A 17425-nucleotide genomic window follows, 5' to 3' on the forward strand; every position below is an offset into this window, starting at 1 on the left:
GGGAATTTTTTTTAAACTTTGGTCTGGGAGTGGGACGGGACAAGATTTCTTTATATGGGAGTGGGACGGGACAGGAGTGAAAATCCACTCCCGTGTCATCCTCTAGTTTGAAGTGGTACATTTCAAGTCGGATGTTCCCACTTCCATCCTCGCCATGAATTCAGCATTATTTAAGATAGCATTGTATGTTTGATACCTTGAAACAACTTGGATTAAATTGATATGTAATTTTAAAGTAAATTATTTGTATATAAATTATAAGACTGCCAAATTGCAAAAACATTTAATTTTTTGAACGTTGACAGGATTACAGTTGAAGTCAAAAGTTTACATACACCTTGCAGAATCTGCTAAATGTTTTACCAAAATAGGATGGATCATACAAAATGCGTATTATTTTTTATTTAGTACTGACCTGAATAAGATTTTTCACATAAAATATGTTTACATATTGTCCACAAGAGAAAATAATAGCTGAATTTATACAAATTACCCCATTAAAAAGTTTACATACGCTTGATTCTTAATACTGTGATATTGCCTGATATGATCCACAGCTGTGTTTTTTGGTTTAGTGATAGTTGTTCATGAGTCCCTTGTTTGTCCTGAACATTTAAACTACCCGCTGTTCTTCAGAAAAATCCTTCAGGTCCCACAAATTCTTTGGTTTTTCAGCATTTTTGTGTATTTGAACTCTTTCCAACAATGACTGTATGATTTTGAGATCCATCTTTTCACACTGAGGACAACTGAGGGACTCAGCTATTACAAAAGGTTAAAATGTTCACTGATGCTTCAGAAGGAAACACAAAGCATTAAGAGCTGGGGGTGAAAACCTTTTGAATTTGAAGATCAGGGTAAATTTAACATTTTGTCTTCTGAGAAACATGTAAGCATCTTTTGTAGCTTCTGAAGAGCAGTACTAAATGAAATAAATATGATATTTAGGAAAAACGTACACATCTTCATTCTGTTCAAAAGTTTACACTCTTGGCTCTTAATGCATTATGTTTCCTTTTGGAGCATCAGTGAGCATCTGAACCTTCTGTAATAATTAAATATGAATCCCTCAGTTGTCCTCAGTGTGAAAATACAGATCTCAAAAGCACACAGCCATTGTTGGAAAGGGTTCAAATACACAAAAATGTTTAAAAACCAAAGAATTTGTGGGACCTGAAGGATTTTTCTGAAGAACAGCAGGCAGTTTAACTGTTCAGGACAAACAAAAAACACAGCTGTGGATCATTCAGGTAACAACACAGTATTAAGAATCAAGTGTATGTAAACTTTTAAACAGTGTAATTTTTATCATTTAAACTATTATTTTCTCTAGTGGACTATATGAAAACATCTTTTATGTGAAATATCTTATTCAGGTCCGTTCTAAATAAAAAAATAACACGCATTTAGTATGATCCCTCTTACTTTGGTAAAATAATAACACTTCAACTGTACAGTGAAATGAAATGTCAATTTACCTGGTTGACAGTGAAAACAAGTTAATGAATATAAACAATAGGCACGGAGTAATTACATAAAACATTTATACTATACAGCGATATGCATTGTGAACATACGATGTGCTTAATAAAGCTGTAAATGGTGCTTAGTAAGAAAGCTGATATGAACACATAATTAGGTAAATAGGTATTTGCCATCAAATACATTATATGATTAAAGCTGCAATCAATATACTTTTTCAAATCCATGATTTTTGTATTAAGACATCGTTTAAAAAAGGGAAGGGTAAGACTTCCTCTCCTCCGTCCCTCCCTCTCGTTTCCCATGAGATTTCTCATTGATTCAAAGAAGCAATACCCCAGCTGGACAGCAGGAGCTCTGTGCACATACTGCAGTGCTGAGCTGAGCTGCAGTGACTGTGCTTGTCTGTGTGTGTGTGTTTATATGTGTCAGGCAGCCACACAGGAAACACTTTTATCACTGCTACTGCTGCTGCTGCCACTCCTGACTGAATGCAAGCAGAGGGGGGAGTAGAGAGAGGAGAGAGAGGCAAGGAGAGAGCGTACAGGCCTTGCCAAATAAAGCCATGGGGGCCTGGGCAGTGACGGCCCTTTCTACACTATAAATACGCTGTTCTTCTGCCGGTTCGGGTTTGGTGCCTGGAGCTCTGGACCAGTGACTGCACCAACCCAGCTCAAGAGATTCTCATCCACTCTCAGGCCTGTCACCATGCCCCGGGTAGATGCTGACCTCAAACTGGACTTCAAAGATGTCCTTTTCAGACCAAAGAGGAGCAGTCTGAAGAGCAGATCTGAGGTAAGAACATCTTACTTGCTGTCTTTGATAAAAGAAATCTGTGTCACTGGCTTTGTCTTGTTATACCTGAATGATTCACTTGAAATGAGTACCAAAGGAGCTGTGTGTCTGTGAGTGTTTGTGAGTGGCAATGAATGAAAGAGTAAATCAGAATGACCTTGATGAAGTCCTCCTGACAGAGCTGGATTTATGGGGACCGTGTTTAAGCTTCAACCACTGACGGTTTATCAAGCTTGATCAACAGACTCTCTCAGTGAGCTTCTCTTTATTTTCTGGTGTTGATGTGTCTTGAAACAAACCCAGCAGTTTCAAGGTTGACTGACCAGGCTGAGGAACAGCAACCTGAGAGCTTGTGCTTTGAAAACATGTTTAAAAATAGGCCTGATGCGTGCCTATATGTCAATAGAAGCAGATTTCACTGTGGTATTGCTCTTGGTCACACTTGGAAGTCATAATGGAAGCACAACACACTTACATGATTGTCTGCACATATGGAATGCCCTCTTCCAAATACCTCTTCCATACACGCCTTTGCTGCACTGTGATAAGGTTTGTACACCTCTAAGTATTCACTTTTTTTTCAGTGAAGTTTCCAGCTTATTTTAAAATCCGTGAGGTTTTCCTTCTATATACTGTTCGTTTCAGCCTGTTGGTCTTTACTAATGAATTCAGAAGAGATTTCCACTGCATTTCCCTGCAGGATGACGTAAAGTGCCGGTCAGATCTCGCTGCGGCTGGCTAATCTGATGGATGTCACTATACGGGCCCTAACGGTGGCTGTGATGATATACAGGCTCATTGAAATAGAACAGCAGCTGAGGGCCTCTTTATTGTATAACCTGCAGTGATCAATCACTGACCTAGCCTCGAACACAAATAATAAGCAAGAGAATCCACATTTTATGTCTGCAATATCTGTAATGTGTCATCAAACAGGAAAATAGTGACTTTGTTCCCCATGGCACAATAGCAATAAAATAGCAGCAGGGCAGTTATTCATAGGGCAGCGTAGTGTGACTGATGTGACTGCAGCAGTTACTGGAACTGGAAATGACTGAGAACTGATTCAGAGAACCTGAGAGCGTCTGTGCATGAGAGAGAGAGAGAGCACTGTGCATATCAGGTTGCAACAGTTTTTTTTCTCAGACAAACCTATAAATGATTCAGCACAAATTTAAACCCATCGCAATGTCTCAGCTGTGGATGATGATGTTAATCAGAATTTGGTCATACTCTGATTTTATATACTAGAATTAAAAAGTTTTGGGTTGGTTGGGGTTGTTTTTTTATGTTTTTGAAAGAAGTCTCTAATGCTCACCAAGGCTGCATTTATTTGATCAAAATACAGTAGCCATTACTCTAGTCTTCCATTTATTGTTAAAGGAACACTCCACTTTTTTTGGAAATAGGCTCATTCTCCAACTCCCCCCCCGAGTTAATAAGTTGAGTTTTACCATTCTGAAATCCATTCAGCCGTTTTCCTGTTCTGGCGATATCACTTTTAGCATAGCTTAGCATAGATCATTGAATCCTATTAGACCAATATAGCATCGCGTTCAAAAAAACTTGAAATTTAAAAACAAATTTAAAACTTGACTCTTCTGTAGTTATATCGTATACTAAGTCAGGCGGAAAATGTAAAGCTGCGATTTTCTAGGGCGACAATATTACGGAATGGGAGTGTAGTTCCTAATCGTCAAGGAAGTTTGCTGCCGTAATATGGACGCAGCAGGTGCAGTAATATCACGCTACGCCTGAAATTCGGTCACAATTTCAAAAAGCTGGTCACATTGGAAGTTACCTAGCTGGGAACTAATTTCAGGCGCTGTGTGATATTACTGCGCCTGCAGCAAATTCCTTGACTATTACACCGGAATGGGAGTGTTGTTCCTAATCTTATCGGCCTAGAAAATCGCAGCTTTACATTTTCCGCCGGTCTTAGTACATGATATTTTCATGTCCCCTTTGATAAAGTTTTAAATGGATGCCACCTTATTGGGATAATAAAGCCTCCGCTACCCCTAACCCTTACTGATAAACACCTGTGAGGCACTTTTCGATTATTTCCTTCATTTTTTTTAACAAAATATATGCTTTTATGATGTGATATGTGATGTGAAATGACTTCAGCACAAGGCAGATTCAAACGAGTTGGTTTTTGAGGAAAACATTCCAGGATTTTTCTCCATATAGTAGACTTCAATGGTGGCCTACTATTGGAAGGTCCAAATAGCAGGTTCAGTGCAGCTTCAAAGAGCTCTACACAATCCCAGCCGAGGAATATAGGTCTTGACTAGTGAAACAAGTGCACATTTTCATGAAACAATAAAAATGTATATACTTTTTAACCACAAATGCTCATCTTGCACCAGCCTGAATCTGCGCACTACATAATGATGTTGCAAAGGGTCACGCAGGTCACAGGCAAAAGTACCGACCCAGTGTTTACAAAGCAAATGTGCAAAGAAAGTCAAACACTCTTTACAAAAAAAGTTAAAACAGCAATGTCAGATGATTTTGAAGTTCGAGGAGAAAATGAGAGTTTTTCACCCTACCCTACCTTTTGGAACCGAAGTACACAGACAAAGAAATAACCACATGTGAAATTTCCGACATGATTACATAGGCTAATGTGAGAATAGCACAGCTAGTGCAAGATGACCATTTTTGGTTAAAAAATATACACTTTTTTGTTCAAGAAAACGGCCGATCATTTCGTTATTCCTTATTCCTCAGCTGGGATTGTGTAAATGATTAAAACTGTTCAAACCGTTGGCCACCATAGAAGTCCACTATATAGAGAAAAATTCCAGGAATGTTTTCTTCAAAAATCTTTGAGACTGAAGAAATAAAGACATGAACATCTTGGATAACAAATATCAGGAGATTTTTATTCTAGAAGAGAATTTATTTAAGTCAGTGCTCTATTTGATTAAAACAGCTGGAATATGCCTTTTAAATTTTATTTTTGGGTCATATAAAACTTTATTCTGAATATCCACTGAACAGTAAAAGGAGTTATGTTATGCTTCAGTGTGTAATGTTGCTGTCTGTGCATTAAAAAGACCAAAGGGAGTTGTTCTTATATCAGTAAGCAGTTTTTCTGAACTCCCCCTCAAAGGCCTCAATTATAGGCCTCAGTTATAGTTTTGTTCCAGGAACATATGTCACTATTTATATATATTCCTAATTTAAATAATTGCCACCCAAGGCACAAGCAAATAAATAATAGGGGGTGAGGCCTGGTCGAGTTTCACAGATCTGTGAACTCATCTGTGAACTTTGTGTGTTTTTGACACAACCCTGTGTGTAATAGACACCTGACGTTGACTTTCTGCATGTGTCAGTGTGTGTGCTCAGAAAACCATATACAAGCATTTTATGTTTTATGTTTGTTAAAGAGCAAACTTTTTTATGATGGCAAAGAACTGCAACATCACATGAGTGCGATATGATAACCAAAAACAAACAGATTGTTTGCTTTTACCTTAGTAACAGTGGCAGTGTAAAGGCACGGCCCTCTTCTCTGAAAAAGGCGGGGAGCCGCAGCTCATTTGCATTTAAAGAAACACACACACACAAAAACAGCATGTTTCTGTTTCCACCCATAAATGGGTATTTACAACACGGAATACTAAATGTTCTGTGGTGTATTTTAGCTGAAACTTCACAGACACATTCTGAGGACATCTGAGACTTATATTACATCTTGTAAAAAAGGCATAACAGGACTCCTTTAGTATTTATTCGCAGATGTCCGAACAAAGGTCATTTTGAGTGCTATGCAGACAGTTGTCAATCATACGCAAAATTACACATATTGGTTTTCAGATGATCATGGAGAATGAGAGTGGATATATGTCAGATGGCTCTAAATGTGTTTTAGTGGTTGAGTGCATCAGTGTTGTTTTCGTCAACGATGACGATGACGAAATCATTTCGTTGACGCCACTTTTTTTCATGACGATAACGAGACGATGACGAGATAAAAATGGCTCGTTGATGACTAAAACATGACGAGACGTGTGTGAGTTTTCGTTGACGAGACGAGAATAGACGAAAATGTTAGTGGGTGGTCCGTCAGACGTTTAAAATGCATGACATTTCTGCTTATTGTGCATGCCAATTAAAACTTAAAAAGTATCTGACGCTATGGCAAGCCGTTTTAGCATTAAATACTCTTTGCTATACTAGTATGGCAAGCCGTTTTAGCATTCCATCCTTGTTTGTCTTTTATGTTCTAAAACATTCCTTCATTATTGTAATTATTGGTGAAAATAGTTGATCCGGAAGCTCACATTGTGTTGAACTATAGATCTGCTATTTTCAGAACTTATAAGTGACACTACCCAACAGCAAAATACTTACTGACCTACATTAATTTGTTAAAAGACTACTTTTTTCCCTTTTTTTGACTAAAACTAGACTAAAACCTTTTTGACTTTTCGTCGACTAAAACTAGACTAAAACCTTCTTGACTTTTCGTCGACTAAAATTAGACTAAAACTATCACATATAAAAGTGACTAAAATTTGACTAAAACTAAGAAGCATTTTAGTCCAAAAGACTAAGACTAAGACTAAATCTAAGATGGTTGTCAAAAACAACACTGGAGTACATGCTTGGATGGGTTACAGGCACAAGAGAATAGGACAGGAACACAGGATGTTTGGGTTGACTATGGGCCTATCCATTAAAATGAGGCTTTTCAGACTGTCATATATACAGTTTGTATGTTTGGAAAGTAATTTCCTTCACGTTTCGTTCTTGAAGGTTGACCTGCAGAGGACCTTCACATTCCGGAACTCGAAGAAGACGTACAATGGCATCCCGATCATCGCTGCTAACATGGACACCACCGGCACTTTTGAGATGGCACAGGTGCTCAGCAAGGTGAGTGCTTCTTTAAACAAAGCACAGTAACTGATAAAACACAGCGCCTGTATCTTTGCAATATAACCCAGGGAAAGTCTTGTTTTACTATGTTTTATCTCTGTGATTATCAAGATCTCACTGAAACATAATTAGCTGTGTCCTGTTTCCATGCACTGGAATCAAGAGGCTTTTATATTTCTGTCTCAGTGCCAGACACTCGCTGTCCTCTCAGACGTCTCTCTGCTCTGTCTTTCAGCACACTCTCTTCACAGCCATTCAGAAGCACTACTCCCTGGAGGAGTGGAAGACTTTTGCAGCCAGTCATCCAGAGTGCCTTGAGGTGAATGGGCAAAAATGGCTTTCTTGCCTTATTTAATCAAAAGCAGTTTAATTAAGTGGTACAGTCCATCAGGAAACCACATAGCAACATCATATAAACCACAAAGAACTAGCCACTCGAGCAACTGCCTAGCAATGCCATAGCAATTACATTAAAAGCGTAGTTCACCCAAAAATTAAAATTGTCAATAATTACTCACTCTCATGTTGTTCCAAACCCATAAGATCATTGTTCATCTTCATAACAGAAATTAAGATATTTTTGATGAAATCTGAGAGCTTTCTGACCCTGCATAGACAGCAATGCAACTGAAATATTCAAGGCCCAGAAAAGTAGTAAAGACATTGTTAAAATAGTCCATCAGTGGTTCAACCATAATTTTATGAAGCTACCCTAGCAAATACCTTGCAACCAACCAGAGCAATCTAACAACACCTGAGCAACTGTCACACAGAATACATTTTATCTGTAATAACCTTTCAGCAGACTAACACACATTTAATACCAACATACCACTTAATTTTCAAATGTCTTTTTTTATCAGAACAGAATGACAGCAGATTAGGCAATGCAATTGAAGTTATATAAATTATACAAAAGCTGAAATAAATTATACATCACTGAAGCCTAAAGCATATTTCCTCTCATCCTCAGCATGTGGCGGCCAGCTCAGGCAGTGGAGCGGCGGATCTGGAGAAACTGTGCAGCATTCTGGAGGCCATTCCTCTCATCCAGTACATCTGCCTGGACGTGGCCAATGGCTACTCTGAACACTTTGTGGAGTTTGTAAAAAGAGTTCGGGAAAGGTTTCCCAAGCACACCATCATGGTGAGATTTTTTTGCCCAAACCACTGAAGTGGGGTGGTGTTCTGAAATGAGGAGGAGGCAAAGTTTGTAAATGTTTTACATTTACTCCAAAATCAGCTATTCTTTTCAACAGTTAAAGGGATAGTTTACCCACCCCCCCCCCCCCAAAAAAAAAAAGAAAAAAGAAAAAAATTGATGTTTATCTGCTTACCCCCAGGGCATCCAAGATGTAGGTGACTTTGTTTCTTCAGTAGAACACAAATGAAGATTTTTAACTCAAACCGTTGCAGTCTGTTAGTCATATAATGGCAGTGGATGGGCACCAAACCTTTGAAAGTAAAAAAAAAAAACATGCACAGACAAATCCAAATTACACCCTGCTGCTCGTGACGATACATTGATGTCCTAAGACACGAAACGATCGGTTTTTGTAAGAAACTGAACAGTATTTATATAATGTCCAACTCAGCGCAGCATCCGGCTCGTTACATGTGTATGCGCACTGGCGTAGTATGCGCAAACGGCGGAAGGGGAAATTGGTGAAAAGTATATCAAAGGTGAAAAATGATATAAATACTGTTCTATTTTTTCACAAAAACCGATCGTTTCGTGTCTTAGGACATCAATGTATCGTCACGAGCCGCAGGGTGTAATTTGGATTTGTCTGTGCATGGTTTTTTTTTACTTTCAAAGGTTTGGTGCCCATCCACTGCCATTAAATGTCTAACAGACTGCAACGGTTTGAGTTAAAAATCTTTGTTTGTGTTCTACTGAAGAAACAAAGTCACCTACATCTTGGATGCCATGGGGGTAAGCAGATAAACATCAAATTTTCATTTTTGGGTGAACTATCCCTTTAACTTTCAATTATTTTTGAATTTTGTGGATCATCAGTCATCAAAGCTCTGTAAATATTGGTAACCAACATTGAGATTTACTTTAAATTTCACCAAGCTTACTCACTAAAAACTCGGATCATGTTTTCATGCCATTTTAAGTCTTACTTTGATGTAACAAAATAGTTATATCTAAGTGTGTGAGTTGTTTACATACTTTTTACAATTAGTTAACACCATTATCTTTTTCATTCAGACTCATTCAGAAGAGCCGAACATAACTAGTCATGTCCAATCATATCGTGATGTAGGCATTACCTCCTCTCACATTACATTCCCCTATTCATTCTCAATTACCTCCCACCAAACTCACAGCACACTTTAGGTGATCTGTTAACCCTGCTGAAAAAAACAGCTGGTCTTAGCTGGTTTAAGCCGGAAGTAGCTGGTTTTAGCTAGTCTCCCAGCCTGACCAGCCAGGCCAGGCTGAGAAAGTGGCCAAAACCCCTCTAAAACCAGCCTGGTTGACCAGCTAAAACCAGCCAACCAGCTAGGCTGATTTTACCTGTTTTTTTCAGCAGGTAAAACCTACGTGATCTCATGACGAAACAGCATGCGGGAACTATTTAGCAAGACACATATACGTACCATTAAGTACATTATCACTGCACTTTCCAACAGAAATTAACACTAGACCCTGCTGAAAAAACAGCTAAAACCAGCCTAGGCTGGTTGGCTGGTTTTAGCTGGTCATAGCTGGTCAGCAGTTCTCACAGGTACATTTTCATCATGAGATCAGGTTGGTTAAAACTCAATGGTCTCAGTTGAGGTGAGAGAGACCCCTGATAGCACACGTACATCTAGGAGACGTCTATTTGACGTCTGCATTTACATCTGCAAGATGTAGTTTGTTGATCTGCAATACATCTATTGGATGTTCCCTATCAGATGTCAAATAGACGTCTATTAGATGTCTTTAAGATGTTTATGAATTAGAATGTATGTAAAACTGACATCCTACAGATGTCTGCCAGACGTTTGTACACAGCAGATGCTTTTCAAGATCAAGAGATTTTTAACAGACATCTTACAGACGTGTGCAATCTGGGACGCGGACACCTGCAGTAACTTTATCCACTGGTGTCACTCTTGGACAGTTTTACGTTAGAAAAACAAGTGATTTATACAGTTTTTAATGTTATATTTTGTAATATTTGTGCTGTTTTATTTTTGTAATTTTTTTCTTATCCAATATTTTGAGGAGATACGACCTCCCTGTTGAAAAAGGTAGGTTTTGATGCTGGGACCAGCATAAACCAGCTAAGGACCAGTATAAACCAGCAAATCACCAGCACAAACCAGCTAAAACCAGCATCCCAGCATCAAAATCTATCTAACCAGCATATGCTGTTTTTTTCAACAGGGCTACCTTTGCCTCCTTAGAGGAAACACCCCTGACCCAAACATAACGAACGTTATCATTACGCGTAACAAATGCCATATCATATAATAATATATAATAATATAATATAATAATTATTTAGTGTGTTTGTTGATCTACAAATGCCATGTAACATATAATCTTGATCATTTAGGCAGGAAATGTGGTGACAGGGGAGATGGTGGAGGAACTCATTCTGTCTGGAGCTGATATCATTAAAGTGGGCATTGGGCCAGGTATCAGATTAGATTTCCCAACACTGTAATGCATATTCATAGTAGACAATTGTCTTTTAAATTGAATTACTTATTGCTTAATCTGGAGCACCATGATGATGTTTGAAAACACTGTGATCTTCAGGTTCTGTGTGCACCACACGCATTAAGACCGGTGTGGGATATCCTCAGCTGAGTGCTGTTATCGAGTGTGCCGACTCGGCCCATGGACTGAAGGGACACATCATCTCTGTGAGGCTCTTTAAACGGCTATCACTGTTAGCAGGTTTGCATGCTGTAATGTAATGCATAGACTGAGAGGTGGAAACTAACAAACAAATGTCATCGCATTACCACAAGAGGGCAGCATCCTCAATTCAATGCCAGTATTTCCCTATACCTTTTCAGTTTTATGTGCTCCATCAGAAAGACTCAAAGGCTTCATGAAACACCAAAGCAGACATATTTCTTTCAGTTCATGAATATGTTTTTGCAGTGATAACGTATTTTATAGGCCAGCCTGGAAGTTAGCATCACCTTGGTTCCTGACACAAACCCAAAAGGATTTTTCCATCTTTTTGAATTTTTGTGGAAAATATGCTCTGTGACCAACAAAAGTTTATGATTCTTACATGTTCTGTTCATCATGATAATCTTCACAAATGAACACAACGTTTTTATTTTGAAGCCTAAATACAGTCTCTATATGTGACCCTGGACCACAAAACCAGTCTTAAGTCGCTGGGGTATATTTGTAGCAATAGCCAAAAATACATTGCATGGGTCAAAATTTTTGATTTTTCTTTTATGCCAAAAATCATTAAGAAATTAAGTAACGTTCATGTTCCATGAAGATTTTTTGTAAAATTCCTACTGTAAACATATCAAAATGTAATTTTTGATTTGTAATATGCATTGTTAAGAACCTAATTTGGACAACTTTAAAGGTGATTTTCTCAGTCTTTTTGATTTTTTTGCATCCTCAGATTTCTGATTTCAAATAGATGTATCTCAGCCAAATATTGTCCTATCCTAACAAACCATACATCAATAGAAAGCTTATTTATTGATTCATATGATGTATAAATCTCAGTTTTGTCAAATTTAACCTTATGACTGGTTTTGTGGTCCAGGGTCACATATAGAAGTACAAAACTAACCACCAGGAAGCATCCGACAACTCTTTCAGAAAAAAAAGAGTACATAAACACAAGGCTGTGAAAGCCAACTAGCGAGTAGATGAGTTTTCCTGTTCTGTGTGATAACGTTTAATGTCCCAGACAACCTTTGTAGTCCCATTTAGTTTGTTAGCAACTGCCCTTTTTTGTAAAAAAAACAAAAACAAAAAAAAAACAATGTACTTAATGTTTTAGATATACAAATATACAGAGGTGTAAAATACTTGAGTAATTTTACTTGATTACTGTACTTAAGTATTATTTTTGGGGATTTGTACTTTAATCAAGTACAATTTAAACTGACTACTTGTACTTTTACTTGATTACATTTCTGAAGAAAAAACAGTACTTTTTACTCCTTACAATTTTATTTTATCTTAAAAAGTACATTACATTTTTATTTCATCTTATGCACATTAAATATGGTAAACAGAAGAGAATTAATCAAATTAGGTGCAAATAATTATCAATATTTGCTGAGAAAAAAACTCTAAGTGCCCCAAATAATTGATCAAATTATCCTTTTAGACAGTGACGTTTAATAGACACCACAAAAAGTGGCCTTTCAAAGTGTTAATGTTGTTTGTTTAATTCTATGACTCTTCTCATTAATTTAACACATTGTATTCTGTCTGGGATATGTTTTATGTCTCTGCATCAAATCTTGCTCTTCAAAGGGATAATTCACCCAAAAATGAAAATTCTCTCATCATTATCTGAAACCTCTGTCATGCCAGATGTTCATGACTTTCTTTCTTCAGATGAACACAAGCAAAGATTTTTAGTAAATATAATGCAAGGGGACAGGAACACTTCAGAAACCACACAAAGTGAACTTGACGGTCAAGTTTAAAATATTAGTCTTTGTATTTTTCTTACATATCTTACATCAGTTCACTTAAGGAGACCCTGATTCATTACCAGTGGTTGCCTGAGTTACTGTCATATTCATTTGTGTATAGTTTTTGAAGTGTCATTTTTAGATGTCTCATACACTTGCATTACATGGAAAGTAGGTTTTTTTTTTTTTTTTTTTGAAAACTCTTAGTTTGTGTTCATCTGATAAATGAAAGTCATATGGGATGGCATGAGAGTGGAAAGGATGGAGTTTCCCTTTAATACCTTTCCCTGTTTTGTTTTTTTAGGTGTTCTGTGCTTCATTTTTATTGTTGTTGTGGCACTAGATATATGTGTTTGACCTCTGCCATTGCATTTTTGCATCTTTCTCTCCCTTTAATCATACTTCTGTATGTCTGTCAGTACTTTTACTTTTTTAATACTTGAGTACAATTTTAAGTTGTACTTTTTTACTTTTACTCAAGTATGTTTTTGGCCAGATACTTGTACTTTTAATTGAGTAAAATTTTCACTGAGTATCTGTACTTTCACTTGAGTAAAATTTTTGAGTACTTTTTACACCTCTGCAAATATATACATTTCCGCTTTTTTGTCCAAACTTATTCACATATTCTTATTCTGTGACAATATATTCAGATGTTTCTTTTGCAAGCTGTGTACATTTTGGACTTTTTTTTTTAAACAAACAGAATTCTATCTACAGAAGTCTATGGAGCACAAAAACTTTGAAGCTCGTTATGTCAAAACTGCTTAGAATGCAGACAGAACCTCATAATTCCAAGGCAACGATATATTGGAATGATGGAACCGGAAGTGCTAAAATACTAAATTGTCTCTGGGTTTTGGCCTGCAAACATACGTCATCCTTTGTTTGATTTAAAAACAAAACACTTTACAAGTAGTGTGTTTCTTTGATGAGACACCTGAGTTTGTTTGTCGTTCATAAGTGTAACATTAACAGTTCTGGTAGCAAACTTGGAGAAACCTTCTGGAGAAAAATGTAACACTGAATTATTTATAACTAAAAACTAATTAATTTGTCTTTAATACATTTAACAACGTTTTTTTTTATGCATTCACATTTTTATCAGCTCATGCATTTTCTGGGATTTGAAGTCATGACCTACAAGTATACATCGCTACCACCATACTTTACTATTTGAGCTATAGAAATGCTTTGCAACTGTGCTGTATTTTATATGTCTATGTAACTATAGGAGTTTGTAGTAAAGCTAATTTTTGTTTTCTAGGATGGAGGTTGCAGTTGCCCTGGGGATGTTGCCAAAGCTTTTGGTGAATTCGTTTTTTCCCCAACATCTCTTTTTGTACCATTATTTAAAAATTGTTATTATATGTACTGTTGTTCAACTAGGTATAAAGAATGTAAGGGTTAGTTCACCCAAAAATGAAAATGAGCCCATTATTTGCTCACCCTCAATGTACCCTAGGTGTATATGACTTTCTTCTTTCAGACGAATGCAATCAGAGTTATATAAAAAATTGTTCTGACTCATTCAAGCTTTATAATGCAGAAGGCAGGTGTTTCTCTTTATCAGTCCAAAACAAGTCCAATAAAGCACATCCATCCATAATAAAAAAAGTACCTCACATGGAGGCCTCCTGCAGCGAATCGATGCGTTTTTGTACAAAAAATTTTCACATTTAAAACTTAATAATCAGGTGGGCGGATGAAGTAGGACGTTGGTGTTGCGTATGCGTTTGTGAGTCTCATAAAAAAACAACGTGTTTACAGGAGCAAAGGAAGCAAAGTTTTCTGACTTTAGCAAAGTTTGGCTTATATCGAAATCCTCCACCATTTTTCTTTACTAATCCTCATATTGTACTACTAATTTATGACTGTTGTTTTGTTTTGTTTTGTTCCCTTCACGGCACGTCCTCCTTCGTCACTTCTGAGCGGCGCATACGCATGCTTCTGTGTACAGCTGTTAGCGCAAGCTAGAGAAAAGTGATTATTACATTTGAAATATGGATATTTTTCTTACAAAAATGCATCGATTTGCTAGAGGAGGCCTTTATTCACCTGTGCTGTGTGATGCACTTTTTTATTATGGATGGATGGACTTTATTGGACTTGTTTTGGGGCCTCATTTATAAAGACTTGCGTAGAAACCATCCTTGATTTTATCTAAGAACTTTTCTGATTTGATCGTAAGAGCGATTCAGAGAAAACAAACGTACGCACGAAATCCATGTGTACGCCAGTCATTCGGTTATAAATCACAAATGATCGTGGAATTGTGTGCAGCTGAATGTTCCGCCGTCGAAACGCCCCTGCTTAATTAATTAACATATAAAATGAGCTCATTCCTAAAGCAAAAACTCTGTGACAATGGCAAGTAAAAAGAAGCGCAAGAAATCAAATTATAGTGAGGCTGAACTATCTGCAATACCAGGCATTACCACAAGGAAACGGTCGTACGTCAAGCTGGAATCTGACGTGGAGATAAGTACTTTTCCACGTCAAAGACGGTTTTTATAAATCTGTACTTTGACGAGGATTTGATCGTACGAACACTCTAAGATCAAATCAGTGCGTAAGAAAGTTTTATAAATGAGGCCCTTGGACTGATAAAGAGAAACACCCACCCATTGCATTATAAAGCTTGAAAGAGCCAGAACAATTTTTAACACAACTCTGATTGTATTTGTCTGAAACAAGGAAGTCACAGGATGCCTTGAGGGTGAGTAAATAATGGGCTAATTTTCATTTTTGGGTAAACTAACCCTTGTATCTAATAATGAATTTTCAGGTGCTGGGGCAGATTTTGTCATGCTGGGAGGAATGTTAGCGGGACATGATCAGTGTGCTGGTGAAGTCATTGAGAAAGACGGCAAAAAGTTCAAGATGTTTTACGGGATGAGTTCAGACACCGCCATGAAGAAGTACGTAGGAGGCGTAGCAGAGTACAGGTGAGGATGTTTTCATACATTTATAGGACATATTTATAGCTATTCAATTTGCATTTGCAACAAAAATAACTGTGATATTGCAGGGCATCAGAGGGCAGGACGGTTCAGGTTCCCTACAAAGGTGATGTGGAAAACACCATCAGGGACATCTTGGGCGGCCTGCGGTCCACCTGCACATATGTAGGAGCTGCCAAACTCAAAGAACTGAGCCGCAGAACGACCTTCATCAGAGTCACACAGCAGTCTAGCCACATGTTCTCCTAGTCATGCACGCTAAAAACACACACACACACACACACACACACACACACACACACACACACACACACACACACACACACACACACACACACACACACACACACACACACACACACACACACACACACACACACACACACACACACTCACAAATACAGATTCACCATTTAAGAAATAGCTTAAAATGATAACTCACAGAATGATGACAGAATTTGGATGCACTGTCCCTTTCAATGGCAGTCCAGAGATGTATCTATGAAAAGGAAAGATGTTCATAAACATATTTCCCTCTGTCTTCCGGTTTTCTGTGCTTTTTAGATGAATGAATCTACAGTATCTGATTCATTATGTAACTCACTCAAAACACTATTGCACTCATACAGACAGACCCATAGATACTGTTTTGCTCAGGAACCTTGCTGAAAACCAATTATGTTGCAGCATGGCTCAGTTTTGTTCAAGTTCTCTAAAGTATGCAATGGGTCTGCATCTGTACGGGACAGAGGGTGAATAAGGAAACGTCAAATAAGCCTCTTGACAGGACAATGCTGGGGCGAATTTATTCATTCTTTGTAACTATGCAACCCATTCTCTCCCCAGAGTGTAACAATGAGCATGACGGTTTGAGAGTTTGAGAGAAAGAAATGCATGTTAGTGGAAATTTTACACACCAGCAGAGAAAATTCTCTGCCACATTAAGAGCTAGTCCCCGTGTGGTGTAAGTTTGAGTTGATTTGAGCAGCGAGTGGTGCATTGTGTACTGTCGTCAACTATTTCTGCTGGCCTGCTTCCTTTGTGATTGTACAGAGGGTGTGGTGGGATGTCATATCAGACCAGAGGAATGTGAAAACTGCTGCACCTCATTTCTTCAACATGCCTTGTGCTGTTTAGATGAGGTAGAAAATACTTCATTAAATGTATTATGAGTAAAACATTAAATGTGGAGGAATAAACATCTGAACAAGAAATGTGGTTGTTTTATGCCTTGTATAACTTAATATATTTTATTTCAATTTTGTGATCACGTTATTTTGCACTGAAGACTGGATGACTGTATATTATGCTAAGGAAAAATTGTCCATTACAACATACAAAACAATCTGCCTATCCACCTTTTTCCTGAACGCGGAAGTCTAGCCTGACTGGAAAGATGCTTTTCATTTCCAGTCTCCGGTATTTCTAGTCAAATTAATGTCTTAAACCTATGAAGATGGTTTTAAAACATGTTTTTGCAGTGACTCACCTGTCATAGTTTAATGAGTGGGAAGATAGCATAAAGCAACGTAAGTTTAACTGCATTGAAAACAGATGAGCGTACATATACAGCACTATCAGGATGAAGTTCACAGGATTTTGTCCACAAAATGATATAAGCACACATTATTTTATTATTTTATTTTATTTGT

At 37.6% G+C, this 17425-nt stretch overlaps 1 protein-coding gene across 1 annotated transcript; it reads left to right on the forward strand.

Moving 5' to 3' along the window:
* The first annotated feature begins 1899 nt into the window (after positions 1 to 1899).
* Positions 1900 to 16987, forward strand: gmpr (guanosine monophosphate reductase). The gene is made up of 9 exons (XM_073821983.1): positions 1900 to 2277; positions 7051 to 7170; positions 7409 to 7492; positions 8147 to 8320; positions 10731 to 10812; positions 10937 to 11043; positions 14078 to 14120; positions 15599 to 15758; positions 15842 to 16987. The coding sequence occupies exons 1-9, from the start codon at positions 2191 to 2193 to the stop codon at positions 16020 to 16022; spliced, it is 1038 nt and encodes a 345-aa protein (XP_073678084.1). The 5' UTR covers positions 1900 to 2190; the 3' UTR covers positions 16023 to 16987.
* The last annotated feature ends 438 nt before the right edge of the window (positions 16988 to 17425 follow it).

Source organism: Garra rufa, chromosome 17, assembly GCF_049309525.1.
Source record: "Garra rufa chromosome 17, GarRuf1.0, whole genome shotgun sequence".
Classification (NCBI taxonomy): domain Eukaryota; kingdom Metazoa; phylum Chordata; class Actinopteri; order Cypriniformes; family Cyprinidae; genus Garra; species Garra rufa.

What these genes read in the sequence shown, in the direction of transcription:
- gmpr (XM_073821983.1), top strand. Translation starts at nt 2,191, where the DNA reads ATGCCCCGGGTAGATGCTGACCTCAAACTGGACTTCAAAGATGTCCTT. An exon ending in TGGCACAGGTGCTCAGCAAG is followed by an intron (nt 7,171 to 7,408) that starts GTGAGTGCTTCT and finishes TCTGTCTTTCAG; the next exon opens with CACACTCTCTTCACAGCCAT. An exon ending in GTCATCCAGAGTGCCTTGAG is followed by an intron (nt 7,493 to 8,146) that starts GTGAATGGGCAA and finishes TCTCATCCTCAG; the next exon opens with CATGTGGCGGCCAGCTCAGG.